Source organism: Trachymyrmex cornetzi, unplaced genomic scaffold (genome assembly GCF_001594075.2).
Source record: "Trachymyrmex cornetzi isolate Tcor2-1 unplaced genomic scaffold, Tcor1.1 scaffold97, whole genome shotgun sequence".
In the NCBI taxonomy this organism is placed as follows: domain Eukaryota; kingdom Metazoa; phylum Arthropoda; class Insecta; order Hymenoptera; family Formicidae; genus Trachymyrmex; species Trachymyrmex cornetzi.
Genome location: NW_017300322.1, coordinates 151,443 through 178,054, shown reverse-complemented (window position 1 = coordinate 178,054; position 26,612 = coordinate 151,443). Strand labels below are relative to the sequence as shown.

At 33.1% G+C, this 26,612-nt stretch overlaps 2 protein-coding genes and 1 pseudogene across 2 annotated transcripts in view; 1 reads left to right on the top strand and 2 right to left on the bottom strand.

Moving 5' to 3' along the window:
* Positions 1-10,316, bottom strand: part of LOC108769945 (protein abrupt) — a 133,103-nt gene extending 122,787 nt beyond the window's left edge. Inside the window, exon 1 of the mRNA XM_018521173.1 lies at positions 10,303-10,316. The gene's annotated coding sequence lies outside the window, so the exon portion shown is untranslated. The remainder of the gene's footprint in view (positions 1-10,302) is intronic.
* LOC108769924 (uncharacterized) lies at positions 1,648-2,358 on the bottom strand (annotated as a pseudogene).
* Positions 1,891-8,632, top strand: LOC108769948 (uncharacterized). The gene is made up of 3 exons (XM_018521185.1): positions 1,891-2,113; positions 5,465-6,101; positions 8,528-8,632. Exons 2-3 carry the CDS (start codon positions 5,856-5,858, stop codon positions 8,630-8,632), a joined length of 351 nt encoding a protein of 116 aa, XP_018376687.1. The 5' UTR covers positions 1,891-2,113; positions 5,465-5,855.
* Positions 10,317-26,612: the final 16,296 nt, after the last annotated feature.

Sequence of the window (26,612 nt, the reverse complement as noted above, 5' to 3'; positions counted from 1 at the left end):
TTGGCTTTTTGCAAATTAACAGAGACATATTCGAGGGAATTTTTACATTGTTTTATAAATGATTTATTTGCTGCGAGTATAAAGGTAATATTGTATTAATTAGTTTTCTAGTAAACAGTATAATTAACGTGATTAATAATATCGTTTTATTGTTATCTACTGATATTTTGATATTTTGTAATAAAATTTTAACGATAAAACTAACTTAAATAATTTAATTAATTTGTTTTAATTATAAAAACTATGCTTTATGTTGTTTGGAAGAAAAGTGATTACTCGAAATATAATAATATTGATTTATTTATAATTTAATTATGAAATCTCAGAAAATAAAATAGTCTCTTACATTTATATAATTTTAACGTAAAATATATATTTTAATATTTTCTTGCAAAAATAGAAATGGTACTGAAATAATAATTAATGGTAAATTATATAATGTTAGATTAACGAGAAATAAAAATTGCTTGAAAAAGCAGCTTAAGTGATTCTTTTATATAATTGATTTTCACTTGTAATTGCTTGTTGACTCTAACAATAAGTGTATAAACCAATCATTAAATCTTACTGACAATAAGATTTTTTTTTTTTTATCGAATATTATTATTCTCTATAATTCTCTTCATCGCAGCATCGATCTATTTAAAAACTGTTAAATTTATATTGAGTATTATCTGTCTCTCCTTTATTCTATTTTTGAAATAATCATGATGTGCGCAGTTTATAAAGTACCATGAGAAAGACATGATAATGTGAGTTTCAGAATGAGAGCTTTAGAATGAAGAAATATCGAATTGACAGGTAGTACGATAGCTTCAGGGAAAACGAAGCCACGTATGCAATAACTGTTTTTTGAATAGAATTACGCGAACGACGAATATGCATTGGTCTAATTGAAAATTAATTAGTTTTAATTCTTATTTTTGAGTCTTTACAAAAATTATTGCGTTGTTCAGTTAAGTATTATTTAGATTCAATATTGTTTCAATTTGCTATCACTGTCATTCATCGCTCAATTACAATTATTCATTGCGACTTTTTTCCCTTTAAACCCAGCGAGAATAAAGAGAATCAACAGATTAATGAAAAATCATTCCACCGCCATAATAGCGTTAGTCCACACTGCGATAAATCGAATTTCATATTTGAATAATCAAGTATCGGAATATCGACAGGTGTACATGACAATATGTGGATATTTTAAGAATGAAAAGTTCTAACTGTCTACCGCCAATTATGTGGCGAACAATGGTATTATTATTCCACATCTTTAAATAATCCAAATTATGAATTAATTCCAATATATTTTTGTTACATTATTACAGCAATTATTCTTAAAAGACAATGACTGTGCGCAATTCCAGTGAAGCGTGAATGAATAAAAAGCTTTTGAGAGAAGCTTCCTCTATAATATCAGCAAATTATTCCATTATATTCATGCTTACATAAAATATCGTTGAGTGACTCAACATTATAAGATAAAAGATTTATCGTATCGCTGATATAAAAAGTTTTAATTTCAACATTTTATATAACTACAAAAAAGAAATAATAGTTAACGAGGAATACAAGGATACTATTATTACAGAATTGGATTTTAATAATGATTAAAGCCGCGAATCACATCTGTGAGCTTCAAGTCCCAAACTGTCATCTTTCGGAGTGTCAGCCACGTGTCCCGTGTCTGCCTCCGATTATCCAGCGTCGGCGGCGCGAAGCCCCGGCTGCGCCAGCGCACGCGATCGATACCCCAGACCGCCGGGGTTTTCGTCTGTCCGCGTGACGTCATGGTATGCGAGCCGAGCCAAGACGATACGGACCGTAGTCTACCGAGGGTAATCGAGGTGGTGCGAGTTGCGTTAAGAGTGAGCTGTTGTTTCGACGTAGTGACCGCTACGTCGACCTCGAACGTGCGGCGCGAAAATTTTCCCGGTTACCCGCGAGTCGTGTCCGTGACAGGTGAAATCTTCGTCCCCGCGAGAGTCTCGTTTAAATTCTGATCGCGAACGTCGCGACATCCGCGCGCGAAAGTGACAAGCTCCGAGTGGTGCTCCAGTCTCCCTAAACAAAAAAAAAAAAACGTCGAGGGAAGTTATGTTCGCAGAAAAGTCCCGTAAGTTTCGAATATATCTATGGGAAAGTTGAAATTACCGATGACAATCGTTTGAGAACGTCGATGAGGAAGAGAAGCGCACAAGGTCGCCGTGACCTCCGAAATTTAGCGGTCATCATCGTGGAATTGGTCCAGATCCCCTGTAGAAAAGCACAACGATAATTGTGACGACATGCTGTTTGTAAACTGTCGTATCGTGTTAACACGTTCGTCTGACCATTTGCCGGCGCTTTCCACTGACACATAGCACGATGATTTCCCGGTGCACGCAGTGGAGAGTGGACGGAAGTAGCGCGCCGCGCTCGTCTGATCACAGGCAAGCTGCAACCCCTTCTTCGGATCGCGGCCCAGCTGAGCTCGACCGGGCGCGACCTACAGCCCTACATTCGCGGTCTGCGGCGTGACCTAACTTTACCCCACCTTAAGCGAGCTCCGTCACCACCCTCTCTATTCCGTGAACCATGACAGGATCTTACGCATCGGATTCTCCTCTTAGCCACGTACACCCTTACGCAAATTAATAGTTTATCAATGGCCTATTTTAGCTCATTTTCCTTCGATAATTTTGTATTTTAATAGTATTCTTATTATTAGATTCTTACATTATTATTATTATTATATTTTATCTTTATAATAATATTATTTTTAAGATAATTGTTCAAATAATCTCTTGTTGCTTATAAATTTTTGTTTAATATTCCTAAATTTTTTTTAGAAACCGTTTTGAAATGACATAACTATGCATACTTATATTGTTTTTCTCCTTATTTCTACAATTGTAAATATTTATAGAGAATAAAAGTGTTCAATTTAACTGTTGGCGATGTAATGACTCGGAAAGTTAATATCGTATATTCGGCAAATTATGTAGCTGACCTTGGCAAAGAGAAATCAATCATTCACATATAACGACAGTCTAGGGACAACGCCTTCCAATGATGATGCTATTAATTAACGAACAAATGATTTGATGGCACTAGGTCGACCTCGTTATCGTGGTAACGATCGTCATGATGATAATGCCGCTGAATACGAGAACTTTATGAGAACGTCTACTTTAATATTCGCCCGAGAAACTATATCGCTGTTCTGGAAGATGCAACTTCCCCATTAAGAGATCAGTAAAACGTTATTTCTTCGATCGACAGATAATTGCAATTTTCCTTGACTTTTAGAGCTTGTCGTAAAATTATATTTACACAATTATCGGAACGTTTTACGTCCCTCGAATATGATATCGGATACATCGATATTTTCGATGAAATGTACAGCTTCGTAGAGAGAAACGAGGTAATTTCGTTTAAAGTCACAATAAGATAATGAATAAGATGATATCACTCGTATTACATGAATGCTCGTTTCGCTCGGATAAATTCAGAGCGCAGTGAATGATATTTCCGTTTTCAATACTGTTGCGATACCACGGGAATCGCGAGTCACGAAGTAAACAAAGTTTCGCGAGTAAACAGACCGGGCAAAAGAAAAGGAAGTAAACCATAAAAGATCGTGTAAACAGTACATGACGACTGAATATGAAGAAAAGAGCACGGTTCGCGTTCGCGAAATATTTTTCGATTCGATAAATAGAGTTATCTGCATTGTACGTTACATAATAATAATATAAAATAAAATTTATTATAAGCGAAGACAATAAAGAGTTACGATATCGTGCGACTTTTTCAAGTGCGTATACAAATAACATTGAAGAATGATAGATCATTGCGATATGTAGAATCCAGTACATTACCGATTGTTAACGATAATACATTCGACACACGTGCCACTAATCGCGAACAATCGAAGGGACACCCCATCATGTGCGTTGAAGTATTATTTATGTGTTGCAGTCCTATTTAAATAATTGAATAATTTGTAGCTAAATTAATGGAATACCATCAATTTTCTGCTTGTTTAAACAATAATGACGGAATGAAACTGAATAATTTCTGTTAATTAAAGCCACAAGTAATGAATAATTTCTATTTCGGTAAAACTACATAATTAGAGATAGGACGTTATTTAAATATGTAGTACTTGCGGTGATTATAAAAAAATCAAGTAAAATCATGTATTTGTAGAGCCAGTAAAGAAGTAAAGAATTCACTAAATTATGGTATTAATTACTATAGAGGTATATTATTATATGAAAATTATTAAATTATACTTTTTTCGAAATATAGATTTATTTACTTAAAAGTAGTAAATATAAACTGCTTATTCCCTGATTTTAGTAGATATTTGTATTCCGTTAGAAAGAATTAAATTATATCAACATCTCTATTTAACTCGATACTTTAAAAGTTTAGAGATAGTTTAGAGAAAGAATGACATGAATCAAAAGCTATTTCACTCTTTATAAACCAATAATACTGCAACTTCGTAGAAATGTGCAGTCCATACTTATTGTATCTATAATTGACTCTAAATGAGAGAAAAAAAACGAGTTGTTTTTATGACTTATTCATTAAAAAGTACTATTAACATTATTTGAATTTTTCTGCAAATTCACGTTCGCTGGATTCGAAAAAAATCCGTTTCCTTGATTAAACATTATTTATTGAAAAAGAGACAGAATGATAAGCATGTTTTTTTCTGCAGTTTTTTAAAATCCAATTTCGTTGTAAATAATTATATAGTAACATGTTAATTATCTGACAATAAAAAGTAATGAACAATAGTGTAGCCATTGCAGTTTGTAGTGTCATTAACATGTATATTAACATGTAATTTGCACTATCATTTAGAAAATTAAAAGGATAAAATATGAAAAATCTATAATTGCACGTGTTCGCATATCTAACTGGCAAAATGTTAAAATTGCATTTAAGAAATTTTTCGTAGTTCGTCAAATAAATTTATCAGTGGTATAACATTTCGACATTCCTAGGATTTAGAAATAGATAAGCTCAAACGAACACGAATGAACAATTTACTTTTTAAATAAGTGCGAATCGCAGTTCATTCATCTTCGCTTGCATTTGTTTACTTGACCGAGATCCACTTAATGTTTTATAGTTCACATATATACATTGTTTTGTTCATGTTCTGTCTAGTAAGAGGGTGTAATTAGTATACAATTATAAAACTGGTTTAATAAAATTATATATAAAAAATATATAATAAAATTATATATAAAAAATATATAATAAAATTATATATAAAAAATGATATATAATACTAAATTGATATAGGGTGACGCGTGGTTCCATTGAATCGGTATTTCATCTCAATTCTCACATACGTATCTTGTTCTGTAAAAAAACTGATTGAAAAGAGAATAATAAACGATTTATTAAAATCGTATATATGAATACGCAACTACCTTAATGAAAATTTTGTTTCTCTTATTAGTTCGCAGGTAGTAATTTCATCAACTCTACCACGCGCACATCCTACTTCCCTAAAATCAGTTAACAACAAAGACATCATCAGGAAGAGAGGAAACAAGTGGTGAATAAGTAAGAATCAGTTCGTAACAGCTCCAGGAAGGATAGCTTTTGATTGTGATGTGGTGGAGCCCCCCGGCGGGCCGCGGGGGCAGGAGGTCAGAGGCAGATCGGTTGTGAGGTCAACAAGCACGGCTCGATTGTCCCGGGGCGAAATCGCTGGTAGAGCGGAGGAGGAGATAGAATGGTGTGACCTCCGGCGTCATCCCGCCCGACGCGGAGGTGGTGCTGGAGGTGGTGGAGGTGGCGGTGGAGTCGAGCAGCTGCTCGACTCAGAGGAGGAAGAGCCAACGGCGATGTCGAGGCAGCTTCGTGGAGACCGTGACCACGTGAGCCGCGACTACCAAGAGGGTTACCACACTGATTATCGGGACTTGCGCGAACATCTCAGGGATTTCAGGGACTTCCATCGAGACACCCTCGACGAAAGGGACGGTCAGGGACCCACCGCTAGTAGAACTTATCGGGACGACTATTCGGAAGAATATGATCATCGTTCTACCGCTGTTGTATCCACCTCGGCGAATCTTACCAACAATCCGGTGAGTCGCACCTTCCTTTCATAGGACAATAGATCAGTTACTCTTTCAATAAAGGATGTGTTCCGTTTTGCGCTAATAGCGCTTGTAAGCATCATTTGTCTTTGTTTAATATTTGATAGATAATAATGATGAGCTGATGCTTACGGCGTAAGGATGAAAACGAAATGCACTCAAAGTATTATATATCAGTGTACAGTATAGATACTTTTTAAAATAGCATGACTTTGTCTATAATGAAGTGTTTATATAATAGAAGATATCTAATATATACTTATATTTTAAACTAAACCTTTAAAAGGAAATAGCACATATCAAGACTGAAATTACATATAAATTTATTATTAAACAATAGGAAAATATTAATATATTTATATTAAACTTTTATATTTTTTAGATATCAATACATGTTAATAACTCTTACATTTTAATGACGTAATTATTGAAATGTCTTTAGTACATATTTTCAAATAAGTATAACTTCTGGGTAAACACATGTAATATGCTTTTTTGATGGATATTAAATTACTGTTCAGCTATGATTATACACTGATTATTTGCAAAATTAAAGCATAAGTAATTTTGTATTTAATATTAAATGTTAAAAAGAAATATTTGCACAAAGTAAGCAACGTAAGTTCGAGACTTGAAGATAATTATGACATGCCTTGTCACCAGCAAAATAGAGTTGCGCAGCGTGATAACGGCTGTCTCTACTCTTTCTCCACTCTTTCTCAGTGGCATTATATCTTGCATCTGCACTGTTGTAAAAGGAAAACGCGATTGTTTGTATTAAAAACTCGCTTCCGCGAGTCCATTTAAAACTCGAACAGCTATTTGTATAGCATTACCCTCCCCTTTCGCTCACGTTACTAGAAATGAGGATTAGTTGCGAACTTGGACCATCAACAAGAGTTTCAAATCCTATCGAAATTTGTATGGTAGGCAGTTTCCATCCTCGATATTGGTTTCTCTACACGATAATATACTGTCTCCCTCTCTCGCTTAATATCTATTTAGCGGAAGAATTTGGCACAATCAGGATATTTATTCGAGATTGTTTTTTGCAAAATGCGATATTTATAATATTTCTATTAATATCCTCTATAATATTTTTTTATATACGTAACAAAAATAAAATATTATAGTTTATATAGTCACAAAACTAAGTAGAACTGAATTTGCAAGTTACGTTGAATTTTTCACACAAGTATTTTAAAATATCTTTGAACTTGCCCCAGGGACTCGAAATTATGATTTTATGTTAATACCAATGCTATAATATTGCACCTATATCTACATAGGATATATTTATCTCATTTTTGAATGGCGATTATTTAGTTGAATAAGAAGATTTATTCGAGAGTTGATATTACATTACAAATCGCTGACAATAAATTAGCGAGGAAAGCAGTTAATCGTTAGACTGGGACTCTCCGGTATTCGCGTTAATGGATAAACCGCCGTAGTAGTCATCCCATAATGTGCGCATATCGTATTGCACAACATTACGCTTCGTTCGGATATGCTCTCAGCACTCCTATCTTATATATTGGAACTTTATATCTTGCTATACGGAGATATCACTACAACAGTATGTTCCGTGTTTTCTTATCGAGTAATAAATTCAAATTAACGTAACCATTGATTAATATCATCGTTACGATCTGCAGTAACTATTTATTGCGGACTACGTGATACTGCTACCACGTGCGCGTGCATATTAATTCTGGAATTCCATATAATCGTGCCATAACTCGCTTCATCGCAAAGAAACACGTGCTCGTTGATATTGCTATCGCGAACTTTTATGTCCGTGTTCCGATCGAGATTGCTTTATGTGTGATCGAACAATAAAATCAGAACTACTCTATTCCCGGGTAGCGCTCTGTAAACTGGCCTTATTTTTTAATGTATAAAACAGGATGTATGTATATTTGATTCTTTCCACATTTATTTTAATAAATACAACTGTGAAGTAAAGTCATTTTTCAGTATTCTTAAATTACTGTAATGATATATTGAATACATAAGGAAAGAAATTTTATTACAAATTATACCTTTTAATAAACGCAAAAATGATGATTAAAAAATGATAAAGAATACGATTACATTAATAAAGCTTATTCATTGTTTATTCTTATGTTATATGAGATTTCGACTATATGGAAAAATGATGTTTTCAAGGTATAAAACACAAGCATTATTTATAGTGAATTACTAGTCGCATTGAATAAAATTTGTATTAATTTATATTATTTAATATTATATATAGTTTTTTTTTTATAAAAGATCGGATTAGGTCTAAGTACCACTTAGATAAGTTTATCGTAGGATATCTCTCGAAGGATATATTATTCTTCATAACTGCTATTTCTCTGTTCGATAGTTGGTGGATCACTTAGTTGTAAACAATCTTGTTTGCGCAGAGCCAGCTTCTGTACGAAGTTTCCTTTAAACTTGAAAGGAGGTCAAGCGTGTTACAGGAGGAAACGAGAGTGTGTACAGCACGAGACGAGAGTGAGAGACTGTGATATCGAGGGTGAGGGATCGACTTCTTTGATGACGGTAGTCGCTCTCTTTGACACCCCCGGTAATCGGTGTCGGTACTCTTCATTTAGCGCTCTTACATCTTTCATGGCGAACATCTTCGACATCACATTCGCGGAATCCTCTCATTTGTAGCTGTATTCATCGCGACGCTCTTCCCTGCTGTTCGCTTCTCGAGGGTCAGACTCGCTAATGAGAGGGATGGAAAACCTTGCATAGCCCGAGGGTGAGATAGCGGGGATGACAAGGTGGAAAATGGAATCTGCCCTCTCAGAGGACGCTTTTTCACTGAGCGTGTATGACGCACGACTCGCAAAACTGGGCCACTCTGTCTCTTACGACAACGATTCCGATGTATTAGTTTGCTTGAGTATAATGCAATATAAATCTTAAATGCTATTCGTTGAGTTTTTGCAGATGTACAAATATAATTAATGTTCTTTTGATTATCTGATATCTTATCTAGGTATCTATATTGTGATATAATAGAAGTATACATATATTATAGATATAGTTATCTATATTGTAACATAATTACATATTGATTTTATTTCTTGTTTTTTATTAAGAAATTAAATGTAACTCTGTGTACGAATATCAAAACCATTCCTATTTGAGCAACGGTGCTTCATTGCAAGGTTGATTAATTTCTTCGTGGTTAGTGAAACGAGTCGTCACGTTGAATCTAATGTTCGCAATTACACTGATATATATCTTCGTATAATCGTACTATTGCACACCCATTCACGTGGATAATTCGACTATCGCGAGAATTCGACTTTCGCGTCGTCCGATTTGTCGGAGTCAGATCAAGAATGTAGGGCGATTTGATTTCTCTCAGGCTCTCTAATGTTAATGAGTTTTTACTGACAGATCTTATATCTCGAATTATATCTATTCCGAATGTACATTACCTTCAAGGATCGATAGTGTAGTTATGAAATTGATATATTTCTTAAGATCGATTAATTGAAGCTACAGAATTAAATTTTCATTATTAAACAAATCGGGCTCCTTCATTATTCTTATTGTTGTTGTTATTATTATTATTTTCTTTTTTTTGTGAAGGTCAATCTTTCTCATAACACTATGACGTCCAACACCGTTAGATATAAAAGGAGCATAGTAATCCAATCCCTTGGGTTATAATAAATAACATTTTGTTATTTTAAGCTTCCATGTATGTCAAAACATAAATTAATCTATTTCTGTAGTTAATTTTAAAGTAAACAAGTCTGTATTAGCATATGCACTTGGTAAATCATAAACTAAATTTGAATAAAGTTTAATACAATTTGTAAGTAAAATTGTTAAACTCCCTCCATTGTTTTATTAACAACATATAAAGTTAAATTAACATATTGAGTAAAAGCAGTGGCGACCTACAGAAATGATTAAAAATAATTCAAATTGAGTATAATTTAACATTATGAATTTAATAGTCAATGTTTAATATTTTTATCCAGAAATAATACTATTCGAAGTGAACACGAATGTTCATAAATATTCATAAAATTTTCTTCATCTACAAATAAAAAAAAAACGTTTCGCAAACATAACAGAAAATTCTATCCACACGAATATGTCTGGAGTCCATTCGCCTTGATTATTTTATTAAGATGTTATGCTGCATCAGCTTGTCGACTCGTCGAACTGTAGTTATAATCGTTATAATGCCTCTCGCTCGCGATCATCCGCGTCGGATTCGAGGAGTCGTTCCTTTAATCAATATTGTTAGGTAACGGGTACGGGCGTGTTCGCATTCATCATGCGCATTTATCATTACACCGTTCACTCACACCGATTGCGCATTCAGGAATCTTATACGCTTCGTTATAATTGTCTGTAATTATGCAAATACCGGTCACATGCATTACATTCTCAACTATGTAGTTACTGCGTATGATACGATAATCGTGTGTAGCCTCGAATAGAATTGCGGGCAGATATTAACGACTGATTGTTATTGCTTGTAATCGAATCTGTCGAATCAGTGTTTTTCCATGATTATTACGTTTTAGTACGCGAGAATTGATAAGCCTATTACTTGAGAATGAAAATCGTATGGCCCGGAAAAGAATTAGGGCTTATAACGTAGTCGGAAAATCATATCGTTGAGAATAAATTGTGCCACGTGTATGTTTTCAAAATTCTCCACGGCTATCGTCAATATGCACGTGTGCGGATGTGCCAGTGTGTGACTATATGCGTCATATGTGCTGCACTGCAGCGAATGGAAATCGAATCGATGACCCTTGTCTCTGATACTGTCACTTACCGAAAAGTTATAAAGCTAGTATCTATTATGTTTGACATTTCTATATGTAAATAACGAACTAAAAACTTTTTAATAATATCAAATAAGACATTTGAAGAAAAGAAGGTTATTTAAGATATATGTGTCATATAGAAAAAAATAAGAGCTTATTTAAAAAATATATGTATATGTTATTTATGCTGCAAGATATTGTGTACCTTAAAAATCTCGTCATTATGCAAGAATTCAGATAAATATCAAAACAAGAAATAATATGATTACAAATTTATAACAAAATTAGCACACTTTGTAAAATTTTAAATATATTAGTACACACAGCCACAATGTCTATATTAATTGAAATTAAAAACACATTTATTTGCATTAATTACATATCAATGATAGATTATATAATTTGACCGTAAAAGCATAAAACTGGATTGGGAGGTGGACGTTGAGGAAATCTGCAATGGAAATTTTCGATTGACGTAAGGTTGCGTTAGCATTAACATCTAATTGCTGCAATGCGCGCACGTGTAACTTGAAAGTAGAACGTTGTTACTCGCTACTACACGCAATTAATATCTCTCGATCTGCATGCGAAAAAGCAAATTATTACTCCAGTAATAGCTTCACTACCTCGAAACATGTATATGCATGTTGGAGATTTTAAAGGACCACCCACGCTTAAGTTCCTTTGGCGGAAATATGTATAATCTAATCATTTATTCCTGTAAATTTATAAGATAATAATACGTGACATGCAGTATAGCACTAATTCATTTTTATGCTTATCATAATGGAAAAACAAATACGAGTAAAAGTAAAATAACGTTGCCTAAATACGTTAGATACTAACTTATTCTTTCGGTACATTACATCAAAATAAAAGTAAACAGATATTCTCTATAAAAAAAGATATACAATCTGTTACCAAATTCGTCAAGAAGATAATTACATTTACTATTGCTCCAGTGACAATTTTGTGATTATTTATTCTTGGCATTCCAAGAATGGATCTGTACACGAAGAAAACCCGCAAAACACATATATAATTTTTATATTTATTTATAAATTTAATAACTCAGAGAATCACTATATATAATTAAATATCTGTACTTATGTTTTTATAGAAAAAAGTAAATATTTTTACAAAAAAAAAATACTTAAAAACTCTGAAAAACGCATGTATTGAAACTCGTAATAAATACGTACATACATATCTGTCTGAAAAACACTGTTGACTAGTGCGAATCAATGCAGAAACAGATAAAAGGCTATGGGTAGAGGTGATCTCTCATCGTCTCGCAAAGAAGTTCTTCAAGGTAGTAGATCTCTGTAGCAGTTTCAAGTCTGCGGACCCGGTTCCAACGAATATAGGTCAGTATACAAAACGGCAAGAGCAAAAGAGCTGAATTTTTGCCTGTGAACGCGTCTCGATCCCTGAACCGAGTCTACTTCAGCAATCAGGGACTGCTAAACGGCCAAACGGGTTTGCACAGACGTTCTCTTCCTTCCTTTCTTCCTTCTTTTCGTTCCCTCTTCGTTGTCTTTTACCGAGAAAAGATTCCACCAACCATGTCTCTTAGACCGAGTCGAAATTATTGTTAATAGACTGCTGTCAGTGTATTGCAAGGATATCAACTTACGCCCTTGGCTATCTGCGAATCCTGAGGATACCATCTAATATATGGTACCTTAATGTCTTTAGTAATTAAATACTTATTGTTCTAAATTGTGTTCGTGTGGTTTTTTATTTCAAATAGTAGGGTTGTCTTATGACCAACAGAGAATTAAAAAGATTAACTTTTAAATTTAGCACAAGTTTTATTATGATGTCTACCATTTTCTTTCAAGATGTTTTTTTACATTAAATTTGTTATTGTAGATATCTGCGATATTAACTTTAAATGTTCTCTGTGGAATATCTGTAGTTGATAATCTTCGGTATCTAGGTATAAACATATAGAAAAGGACACACATATATTAAAAACAGGTTTTTATTTTGCAAGGAGTCTAGTTTTAATATATAATATTTATGACACATTCAAAATATCAATATCTTGTATTTCATTAGATAGCATGAGGCAATCCATACTATTAAGGTGCGACGTGGCATCTGAGTACTCGTTGGCGCATAGCCAATAAGGACAAAGCCAGGATTCATGTATGAGTATGTCGGTCTTCGATCGTCTTTCCTTCTGTGACCATGAGTTTTGATTTCAAATTCGCAGTTGTATTCTGATCCAATACTTCGAGTGCGTGATGCACCTGCTAAAGCGGAACGTCTTCCGTTTTAAACGTCTTATGAAGACAAATAAAAAATAATGGCTATAAGTTGTAGACATAGTACGGTTATTTATTATCACATATATTTAATACTATGAAATGTTTAAATAGTTTTAGAATCTATTTTCGAAATACTTGCATAGGAATACATGTATGATGTTTCATTAAGAACACGTGCTCGTTAACGGGGCCAATTAAAGCAAGATATAAGATCTTTTCTATTCCAGATCTCGAATTCTCTCCAAGTAACTCGTCTTTTTATCGTTCTATCCACTTTTACGCATGATTTAATTGACGGCTTGCTTGCGCTTATAGATTCCGGGATTACCAGTGTGTAAATGATGAGAAAGTGCGTATCACTTTACACAAGTCGGCTTGTATAAATTCTACTAAGAAATATTTCCAATTTAATCCTTCATGCTTTCGATATGGCAAAGCCGATAACACGTTTTCAATAAATAGAGCTGATCAAGACACAACGCAAAGGCATAACATGAAACCGACTTACCAACATATTTATAAAATTCACCACTTTCAAATTAGCAATTCCGGTCAGTTTATGATAGAAACATTCCTCCGATTATCCAATCGTCAACCTATACACATCGATCGCTTAATATTTTCGAATTTTAATTGTTTAATCAAGTAAATTAACTCTTTCTTTTTTATTGCTGTTATATAAGATGTAATTATTCAAAATAATATATAAAAAATGACTATTTTGTATTAATTACAATCGAAATGTTTAGGCTTATAAATAATTGAATAAATCGAAATAAATAGTATGTAGGATATATAAGATAAGATGGTACAATTTTGAACATATGATCAATTCTGAACAAAATAAGATTTCTATCCAAAATTCAAAAACAAATATACAAAAGACTTAATTAATTTAAAAATTAAAAAACACGATAAAGGATTACGAGCCAAGCAAGATCTAATCTTAAAATATTAAACGATAAACAATGATAATTCTAAAACATACGTTTCAATTCCGATCGGGTCACTCTTTTAATATAAAACGCAATTAAATTTCAAATTACAAAAAATAGTACATAATATGATTTATAAACACAGATATGATTGTGACAAAAATTAATTAACAATATTAGACAGATAAAGCTTGCTCTTACAAATCAATTCGTATATAATTTTTCATTTATGAAGTTAATAGAGGCAGCCGCCAGTCATGCTGGTCAGAACACTGACAAATACATGATGTTAAAATTTTTTCAAAAAGTGGACAATGGTCAAATTAAAATTGAATGTTGCAATTATGTGAACATAATATATTTAAATTGAGTGGGCAAATTCAATACAATATAAGACGCTAAAAATCGCAATAAAGTCCAAATATAATCAATTAAATCAATTAAATATAAGCAGAACCTTGCACAAGAGAGTTCAGAATCAGTTGCCAATATATAATACGTTATTACTTAAAATCCCTTTTAATTCTCACCTAATATTTCAAATTTAAGTTCAAAGGCCCAAACAGGAAAAAACCAACTTTAGATCTTGAAAGTTAGATTCTAAAATTTTATTTTGTTTAAAACGCCATTATGTGTTTAAAATTACATCACCTTATTCTATATTATAAGATGATATATTACATATATGGTGTCGGGTAACAGCAAAGAAGAATGAGTTGCAAAAAATGCAAAAGCGATAAAAAGTTGAGTGACTAGAAAGAATTGCATTATTTACAAAATAAAACCTCGAGCTTTACTTAGGATTCTTAAGATTTTACTCCTTTGTTGTTATAGACCCAGGTCCATAGAAGAATGAAAGGAAAAGTTACATTTGAATGCAGCATACAATAGTATGTTCTTTATTCCTGCCTAAACTGCTATACACAGTACAATAAGTTGAAGTAAAATAGACGTATGTTATGTTTCACTTCAACTTATTGCACTAGTTCAGGTAGTGCAGGAATAAATAACAGATCTAATACATTCCTCGTCATTCTTTGCTTGCACATTTTAAATTGTTCTTTTTTCTGTCTGTTATCCGGGGTTTACGTTCAAATGTACATGTGCATTATGCCTTATGCTTGCCAGCTAACGCACATGGGATTAAGCAATGTCCCAGTAAACATAAATTACATGTAACAACGTACCTATTAGTTGTAATTTCCCACTCAACAATATAACACATGTATTATATTACAGTTATATAGTTAGGAAATTACAAGTACGTTGTATGTAACTTTGTGTTTGCTAGGATAATGATATAAAAATTATAGTTTATAATTCATCGATATATTACATTATAATTTAGTTTCAAGTACCTTTAGGTTTAATTTAATTATTGTTTTATTACGTGTGTGTGAAATAACTATACTACTTTGATAAAAAATATTCATTAAATAAGATGATGATCATATATTATTTCATTACTGTTACTTTTATTTTACCAAGTTTACCCTTTTCCGATTGCGGCATAAAATCTTTATCCTATTATCCACAACATTGCATTATTTGTATATCCTGTTCGGCAACTTGGAGTCTACCCTACCTTCAACAAAAAACTGACGAGAGACCGTTTTAAGCTTCACGTAAAACGTCGTCGCTGTGCCGTTGAGAATAACGACGATGGCGACGGCTGATGCCGCTTCTGCCGTCCCGTTCGGTACACCTGCGGAATTAGCTGCGAGAAAAAAGCCTTTGGTAAGCCGCGTGCCTCCGAAATTGCAGAATTATTATTCTTCTTGGAATACCATGACGCGAGTGTCGCTGGATTGCATTAGAGAAGACGTGCAAGGTAAACGATGAGAAAGAAAGAGAAAAAGAGAGAAAGAGATAGACAAAGAATGAAATGGAGAAAAGGGCGGAAAAAGAGAAAATCATGAGAACATTTCTTAGGATCTCAGGATCGCTCTTCGCACATAATCGCGTCATGTCTTTCGTCCAAGTAAACGGAACACGAGAACGAAAGTGAGCGCTAGCACGAGCACGAGCACGAGTGAAGCGTGCACCCTCTTATGCTTCATGCACCTGATCGGGCTTCTGCCGCTTAATTGGAAAGATTCACGAGGAGGATCAAGTATTGTATTCGCGGACAAGAGTCGCGTGAAACACGCAAGGAGGTGGCACGATCGCGGCTTAGCTTGATGGAAGTGCTTCGCTCGACAGCGAGATGAGGCGGTTTTCGTGGTGCGATAAGCAGACAGGGGCGCAAGGTGCGTTGGGGTCGTTAGCTCGGTCGTTAACTGCCGGAGTTGTCTTGTTCGCGGGCGAAGCGTGTTACGTAATGAGTTAATACCACGGAAGTTGGTAACGTTCTTCTTTCCCCACTTCCGCAGGCAATCAGACGCTCCTTGCATCTTTACCCACCCTCTAAGAGGATTAAATGCTCCTCGCGTACGCCGGTTCAATTGCTGTTCTTGTTACCTCTGAGGCACGTGGCATTGCAAGCCGATTAACTGTCTCTGATAATAACGACTATAAATGCTTGTATAATGCTTGTATATTTTATTTCTTGTATGAATGGCATTATTCAGGAAATGGATATGTCCAGTCTCTTGATGATTACTTATCTCAATATTATCTTCTGATTTTAATCAAAGAGATTAAAAGTAAACAAGGGGAATTTTCCGTATGCAGCAACGTTAAGTTTTTTTTAAAAAGCTTAATGAGAAGTCTCTCTCTCTCTCTCTCTCTCTCTCTCTCTCTCTCTCTCTCTCTCTCTCTCTCGCTTGCGTGCTCGTTTTTTTTCTCTTATCAGTTGTTTAATCTAAAATTTAGTGTAATATAATTTTATGTAAAAATAATTTTATTACATTAAAAAAATACAATAAATATATAGTAATCACAATAATATCTACTTATATGTATCTCATATAATTTTTTCTGAAATGGATAAAATATGTTTATTCAACGTATTCTGTTTCTGTTTTTGTAAATTTATTTATTGATTTAGCCAGAAGACTTTATCATGCATAATACCAAATATGGATAAAAATGTAAGCAATGATTTTTTAGGATTATAATTTGGATACTACTTTGCAATTCAATGAACGCGTGTGCGTATTACAAGCTGGTTATACATATATGCATACTAATTTTAACGAAGAAACTTTTTACTGCATCCTTTAAGTGCTCATAATAATTTCCTGTCTAGATGCGTGACCCGTACGCCGAAGATAAGGTACTAGTTGTAAATAACATCGTCACGAATCATTGGAGATTTCTGTTTGCTAGTTACCAGATTATAAATCATTAACTGTTGTTTTCTTGCTGTATTATTTCCATAATATTCTTTATGTTGTATAGCGAAGTTCTCTTATTATATTATATAATTAAATATATTATTACATTATGTGATTATATCTAACTATTATACATATATAAAACTCTAGCATAAATATAGTTTGTTAAATATAATCTTTATGTATTATATAATTATAAATGTAATTTTTATATAATTATAAATTTGTAAAAGAGTTTAAGAATTATCTACTTACTGTAAGAAATTCTGGAATTTCCTTTTTAATACAATTTTGGAATTCTTTTGAACTTGTAAAATGTATATTGTAAAACAACTTGTGAATTTAATGAATTAAAAGTTATTCAATATGAGTAACATATTCTTATTCATATTCTTTTCAAGAAATTCATATGCGTCAGCAAAAGATTTAAAAAAAAGAGTTAAAATCTTTTGTATAATAGAATCACAGAAATTTCTTCAAATTTTTTAGAATTTTACTTGTAAAATTTTTAAGGAACCTCAAGAATTTAACGAGTCATAATATAATATGATTTCAAGATCTCTCCATTTCTGCGGTTAGCGCTGCAGTTGTTAGATAAATATGGAATAAAGATCCTGATGATAAAGTTGGTTTGAGATTCTTATGTAAAATGACGCAGTATATCCTACCAGTCAGTTGAATATTATTTCGCGTACCGAGTAGAGATCCTGATGAAACCGCTGTCAGACCAGTTTAATGTGTATCTTCGCCAACCTAATGCTGCGCAGGTAAAAGTAAGTAGGGTAGTGTGTGAGGGAGAATAGTAGATTAACACATACCATGTTGCAATACCAGTTTGTACCCTACCTATGTACTATATACATATATATGAATCATTCTTTTCAGGTATTCAAGATTTAACATCAGCAAATAAGAATTTAAGGAACTGACCTTCTCTCTAGAAAAACCTTTCTTGTGTTACTTTTTCTTTCATTTGAATATTTATTTTCTTTGTACTTGTGGGTTTTAGAATTTGAAATTAAAACTGCAGGTATACCTGACGCGCGGGTATGAACAGGTTTTCCAACATTTAAACGTATCTAAAGAACATGGAAATGATTTGAATATTTGGGAATGGACGAAGAGGCATTTTTCGGTCTTATTCATCTATATATCATTTGTTTTATATTTGTTTATCGCTTAGAACGAATAAAAATTTAAAAATATATGGAATCTCTTACAAAATCCTAGGCTATTTTTTATTTCTTTACAAAGAGCACATTTTATTAATGTTTTATAGTGTTTATTATAAATATCTAAATCTTATAATAAAAAAAATATTTTGTACATGAAATGTATATAGAATAAACAAAAGTGATAATTAAATATAGATTATTTCAATCGGTTGTTTGGAAAGTTTTTAATTTTAATCGATTGATGGATAATTGCATTGACAAAATAAAATTCTAAATTTAAACTCATTTTGCATCATAACTGTAATAAAGATGAATTTAACGAAATACTATTTATTTTAATTATAATATGTAATTTCATAATACATAAAAGTAAGATTTTCTATTGATAAATGATAAAAGGATAAAAAGTATCAAGACAAGAATAAACGCAAATAGTATACATAATGGCGTTCGTTTCCGCGAGAAAATACATTGCTGTTTGGCATGCAGCGTTGTTGGCGTTTATGATTCGTTAAGGAAACCGATTGTGTCAATGTTGACAAGTTTACTGCGATCTTTCTAGCGAGCAATGTACGCGCAACGGCAAACATACGTAGCTCCGTTGGTAGGTCATTGCGCTGTAGTGCGATCATTTCCTTAGTAATTTATAGGTATTTACGTATGAATGTTAAGTAGCGGCAGCGATCCTTTCGTTCGCTGGCGTACTTCGTGTATTTTCGCAATCTTGATATTCATTACATTACGCAGCAAGTATCCGGTATTCTGATGAAATTCGATCGTCTAAAATTGCGTCAATAGCGATGGTAAGGCGAACCTTTCCTATCAGGTTCTAAATAGACATTTTATCATAGGATACATCTCGACCAATTGCCCTCTGTCTGATTTACTCACAGACCAAGAATATGATTGCCTAATGTTAAGGATGAAACGTCTTCGAAGTTAATAAGAATAGCGGTAAGGCAAACCTGGAGTATCGTATTGAACGCGCGCGCGTTACGACACCTCATTAAGATAATTCAAACAGATATAGAATTTCATTTTATACCTGTTCGAAAATGCTTTCAATCGTTTATTATTTTGTGATAAAGAAGAAAAATGATAAAGAAGTTAAAGACCTTGCCAAGTTGAAGAAACTTGTATATTTGATTGCCAAGGTTGATTTCCTTATCTTTTCTTTTAACACCATTCTCATATTTAGAATACGTTGCATATTTAGGCTAACTTCTATCAGAGACTCTTCGAGTCGATACAAGTGTCGTTCTATCTTTGTTATTCACTGAATGTCAATAAAGATAGAATAATGCTTGTGTCGATTTGGGTCAACAAATGGAAAGCACCCTACATCTACTATTAGCATTTTCCACTGGGAAAAGTAGTGCAACATCTGTGCAAATCGTTTTACATATTTTCAATGTTAATACATAATTTAATCCTTTTAAAATTATGAGGTTGATGACAATGAAGAATCTGTAATTAAAAGGATTAAATTAATTATTAACACTGAAAACATATGAATTTATTTGCATTTAATTACACTCGGTGTGCATCAGTGTTTTTCACTAGTTTTCTTAGTGGAAAATATTATATATCGATTTCGTAGTATTCATTCTGAATGCATATTAAAAAAAAACAATAGTATATTTTAATGATCCTTTAATTAGATAATAAAATCAAAAGTCGCGACTGCCTATGCTATCAAACGATAAATTGTCCGAGCCATTCGCAATACGTCCATCAGATACACCGACCTCGTTCAGACTTGTTGTCCAATTGACGTCTTCTTTAGTATTGATTTTCTCGTATAGATTTTCCCACGCAGTTGATATGATGATACAGTTGACTATTTGCTTTGTGAATTTATCGTTACATGTTATAATTATACAATTTTCAAAAAATTATTTTACATTATTCTTTTACAACAAATTTAGTGAAATATTTATTCGAAAAATAAAAATGTGAAGATTATCATCGATATTCTGAGATCCTGCTGACCTATTAAGTAACCTAAAGTAGAGTTGTATTAGTGAGAATCCTCCGATTTCTCAGTAATCGAGGTCGCTTGGGCCGCATTACACTCCTGGCGGCACACTAATGTTGCGACTAAGACGCTTAGGGGGAACAAAATGGATTTTGAAGGGCGGTGTGGAACCAGGGAGGAACGCGCGAGGCGATGGCCGAAAGGCAATGGAAGAGAGTAAAAGTCTCGAGGGCTGGCTTACGACCGCTTCTTGCTAGAAACACATGAATAATGCAACAATTGGAACGACGACGAGCCTTTGTTTTCGCAGGCCCTTCGTTATAGACCGCCAAATTGCTCGCAAGCTATCCGCATCGTCGGCTAGTCACCAACCAATTTCAGGCACAGACAGTGCCCATCTTCCTTGCACTATCGCGAACCTGCCTTCCTCGTGCATACAGGAACCCAGCAAATAATTAACAATTATGGGTGGAGCATACTAGCCTGCGTCGCAGCTGCACTTTGCACGCAGAAGGCTGTCAAGTGGATAGATATCCCTTTCCAGGAAACAAGCTGCATTGGTAAATTAGGGCATGAAGGCTCTGTGATTAATTGTTGATGGCCTTTCATTTTCGCTTCTTTTTTACTGCTAACTGCCAACTTGCTGAATTTTTAGGTGATAGAAAAGATCACTTCATGGTGCTTGATCCGTACATAATTTTGCAATAATCATTATACTCAAATCTTACATTGAGAGAAAAATTTTTAGTTTTTGTAACTACAATTATATATTACCATAATTATGATTATTACTATAATATTAGTAATAATAATCATAATTTACGGTAACATATAAGTATAGTTGCAAATACAAAAAATTCTCTTAGTATAATTTGATATAAAATTTTTTAATATAAACACAGGAAGTATGTGCTAATAAAGGCACAATTATTAATTGTTAATATAAAACTATAACAAATGTGCTTATATTGTTATCGCATGTATGTTTGAACGCAATAATAAAAAACAAAAATTAGTTAATAATTTTTTGTTTATCATTGTATACTAAATGTATAGGTATAATAAATGCATCAGTGTAATTTATTTCACAAACCATGTTCTCCGGAATTCTCCGGAATATTCTCAATCAGTGATCGTTATCGTTAACAACAGACACTCTGTCGCGCGCGTTTCAGATATTGGTGCCAGATTGAAACCACCAACGAGGCATCCCAATCTCGGTCGCAATTGAGGCCGAATGGCTGCTTGTCAAGATTCGTGGACTTTTCCCGAGAGAAAAATACTATGTGAGGTTCGTAAACGAATAAATGTATTTTAACATACGTAAGTGTATATCTGTAAAAAAAAAACACATTTGCATAGCAATAAGAAGAAGGTGCAGACAATAAACGCGCACACATTGATAGAATAAGATGCCGACACGATGACGCCCTCTCATCGATTACGGGTCGAATATTCTCATGTATAACCCCTGTACCGCATCTTAGCGGGATATTGGCATAGGTCAAGACAAGAGCGGACTCGCCCCTTCGAGCCGTTCAGATGGCAGATTGCACTCGCAAGCTCGCCCCGTCCGTCGTGTCCAACCCACACAGAGTCTGCCTCGAAAACCGGTAACCAAGTTCTCACCGGAATTAATGGAATTCGGCCAAATGCCGACGAATCGAATTTGGTTCCTTCGGCCCCGATTATCGTTCGGTTCCCTCCCAGTTGCTTTTCTGATTATTAGTCTAGCACGTGGACCGCTTTACTGTCTTTTCCACCATCCATCTTACAAATAGCATTATATTTTTATATGTGTACACACACACACACACACCCTACATATGCACGTGTGTGTGTGTAAATTTGCGTCTATGTGTTGAAAATCTTGTTGAAAATTCGAATAGATTCAATTTTTTTTCTGAAGTAAAAAAAAAATAGAAATAGTCATTATCACGAATTCATTATTACGAATTATCAAAAATTACTTCTATAAAAATATGAATTTATGAAAATTATTTGTGTTGCCCAATGATTAATAATTAATTCATCATATTAACATAAACTGATGGCTCGTTCTTGTTGCGAATCTAGTTTTCTCTCTTCCACTGTTACGCATATAGTCTTGGTAAAAAATATTATACAGTTATATTTTTTTCATTTATCTGAACTTCTTTTATCTGCATTATTAACTATTGGTTATCGGCATTACACATAAATTTAAAGATTTTTTGAAATAAAGAATAATTTACAATAAATACCAAATTAATTTTTTAGCTAAAATTTTAAATAATATTTAATAAGGTATCTAATATTTTCGACCAGTCTTAAACAGCACGCGACATCTATTGGACGTCCAATGAACATTTATATCTGTTGTACATCTGTAACGAAAAAAGACCATTTTATATCATTTCTAGTAGTAGAAAATCGCTGAATTACAAGTAATGTACGTAGCTTCTAGCTAATAATAAGTGTAAGGTAGAATTTTAAAAAATTATTATTGCTTAAAAGAATTATTATTATTACTAGTTAATTCCACAAATCGATGATATCTACAGCTATTTATTTAAAGTTGCTAAAAAAACAATAAGAAAGATGATTAAAAATTATGTTTTATTTCATATGGGATAACCAAATATCGACATTACATTGCTTTATATAAAATTTAGACGGCTACAATTTTTCTGGCAAATAAATTTTACCTTAAAAGATATATATAATAGTTTGTCCACGCCACGAAAATCCGTAAAACAGATAAACCTGCACGATATTGTGAAATCTATCATAAATCTCAAACTTTTTCGAATATACTGTGGTATTATAGAGAGCAGTATTACGAATTGGAGAACGAAGGAATTACAACATAAATAAAAAACACTAAAAAATTGTTGATATTTGTAATTATAATATTACTATAATTATCATTATTCCTACTATAATATTATAATAACTATTATATGTACATTTCTATTAACAAATCTGTATAGTTGGAAACCCCCTAAAATGACTATAGTTATCGTTATTATTATTGTAAAAAATATTTACAGTTACTATAAATTATAATTAAATTATAGTGATTTTAACAATTTTTATGATAACAATAATAATAATTATAGTCCTCTTCGGGATTGTCAACTACATATATACATGCATTTATTGATTACATACAGTTATTATTATTAACATTATGGTATCAACGAATAATTATAGTAACACGTAATTATAGTTACAAATATCAAAGATTGTTCTCTTAGTAAAGAGACTACATTAACGAATAAAGATCTCAGTGTTCCCAGCTAATAAGGAATTTATGGTCCTTATTACCGATATAGTTTTCTACGAATTAACGTTGATTACCGGCCTGGGCGCGCGTCGCGCGATAAAAACTTAGAAAACGAGATAGCCCGGTACGCGCAGAAACCGATTAAACGAATTCATGAATAACTTAAGAACGTTTCACGACACACCTGCCCCCGTTCCTTCCCTCCTCTTCTTAATCCCCTTACTCAGGCTACGTGACAGTTTTAGAGTCGTTCGCACCGATCTCGTAATGTATTCATTTGGACAGAACTGACAACGTTGATGTTGAAAGTCAGATGAAATGATGGAAGCGTGTGATGAGGGTGCCTCGGTTTCAGATACCGTAGTCTTATAAAAAAGAGATTACATTAAAGTAATATTTGAATGGACAACAGGATAAACTGTGTTTGAAATCTTACTGTATTGTAAATTTATTATTAATACATTGAAGTAATATTGCACTGATATCGTATTTGGCTCATTGTTATGTATTGTTACTTTTTAAATTTTAATTTTGAATCTTTCGATATTCTGTAATTTATAATAATTCTAAGAGATTAAACAAAAATTATTATTATAAATTTAACGATATTTATATATATAATTATATTCTCTTTGAAAATAATAAACTTTTAATATATAACATATCTTAATGAATTATACAAATACTCCAATTATATATTTTTATACATTCATACATTTTATGTGTATATAAAAATCAGAATTGAGAATTCACATACAGTGCGTGTCTTTAATTGCGTTTTATTATACATATTCTTAAAGCTGTCTATTTTTAGCCGATAATAAAATACTCCTGTCTTTGGCTTTCCATGAACCATAATAAAAGTTAGGTACAAGGTATGTTAGATGCGAAACTTAATCGAATTTCAAAATTTTGAAAAAACCGTGACTTGTCTTTAGGCTCCCTTCAGCGACGGCAACGACGTCGTATTGAATACCTTGCTAGTAAAATGCGTGCAGAAATTAAACGAAAGTCGTAAAAACAGACGGCCGCACCTTCGTATGGCCGCAAAATCGTCTCATAAGTTCCGTTCCGTTTACACGCAACGTGGTGTACGGAAGAGAGATTTAACGTTTTATGGACATTTTCGCAGGTGATTTACGCGATATCGGCTGGTCTACAAGGATACCTGCGGGATGTTATATGATTTTACGAGAAAGAACTTTACGCCTGATCTTTTTGATTTTTGTACAACATTGAACAATTTTGAAACGTTGGTGTTACATTAACTTTAGTATTATCAGTAAATTATACTATTATACAAGGAGAAGCGCAGATAAAATTTAACCTTCAAAATTATTGCCAAACTATCGATATACAATAAATTATGTTATCACTCGAGATGTTACTCACACAGCAGAAATATCTCGAATATATATCATATCCTACAGACGTTGCGATATCTTTAGGCTGCATCTGTCATGTAATTAGGATATTTCTGCTAACATAGGGATATAATCATGCTTGCCAAAACTTGTCAGTAAAAATAAATAAACTCTGAAGAATGTAAGCGTTTTCATCGATTAATGATTAATGATTATATACGATTTTATAATATCGTTTACAGATTAATTCAGTAAAGTATTAAACTGTTCATATAAAATTTTAACAAATTTTTATAAGGAAATTTCAAGAAATGAAAATATAGCTATCTTTAAAGTAATCTTTTTTTTTATTTTGAGACTTGAAACTGATTGAAATTTTCTTTATATTATTCAGAGCAAGTTTTGAATTTCTAAATGTTTTCAGTGCTCGATGCTACCTGAGCTTCACTTGAAGTATAAAGGCAATTTTGAAGACCTTTTTTAAATATTTTTTCAATGGTGGAAACGGTTTTAATTTCGAAAAGGCCAACTAAATCTTATACATAAATAATAATTTTGTTAAAGACACAGCTAAGCATAAAGAGAACTATGCAAACTGGCAGAAATTTACCGAATTTTGTCGAAATAAATTAACATAAATAAACATGTTTGTGATATATCCTGTCTTCTTATAAAATACATTTTGCTTATAACTTTTAATGGTAAAATATGATCATCTTGATATGAATTACTTGTGAGACTCGCAGAATTTTAACACAAGATATAAATCATAATCGATATAAAAGGGACAATAAAAAATTGAATTTCTTTTAAACAATTATAAAATATTTGACGTACCATTTATTTTTCCTCTCTCTTCTCGCTCGCTTCGATCATTATCCAAGATTTGAAACAGAGTGACTGCAGAGAAACGAAAGGGGGATAACTGGTTTTCATTTACCGCCCGTTTGTGTTTATAGTCCAGGGGGATATTAATCGCGAAATATACGAAATATTCTGCGCTGAAATATGTGGAACGTGGCGTTTCATGTGCATCTTTCTTTTATGTGTTGACTAATGCTGTTACAGCGAGCGCGGTCGAGCACGATAGACAATAAAAAGAAACGAGACATCGACAGAAAGAGACAGAGACATCGACATAATTGTAGTTTTTTCTCTAAAATCCGATGTATATCGCATTTCGTGTTCGCGTTTCAAGGCCGAATGGTTTCATCGGATGAACATGTACTCGTAACATAGACATAGAGCACGTTGACGCGGGTCGATCGCCAGAGATATCCGTACAGGCGCGAGCGATGCGTGAATCGCGGCGATTCACGGGACTGGATTTGCCGGATAAGCCGTTAATGAAGATAAAAATCTAATTAGCTAGCCATAAACGAACACTGGGAATTTTTAAGACCGTCGCGCCGACATGTAG

Excerpts from the sequence above, each read along its gene's own strand:
- LOC108769948 (XM_018521185.1), top strand. The coding sequence starts at position 5,856 with ATGTCGAGGCAGCTTCGTGGAGACCGTGACCACGTGAGCCGCGACTAC. Across the intron at positions 6,102-8,527 it reads CGAATCTTACCAACAATCCG|AGCCAGCTTCTGTACGAAGT; the intron begins GTGAGTCGCACC and ends TTGTTTGCGCAG.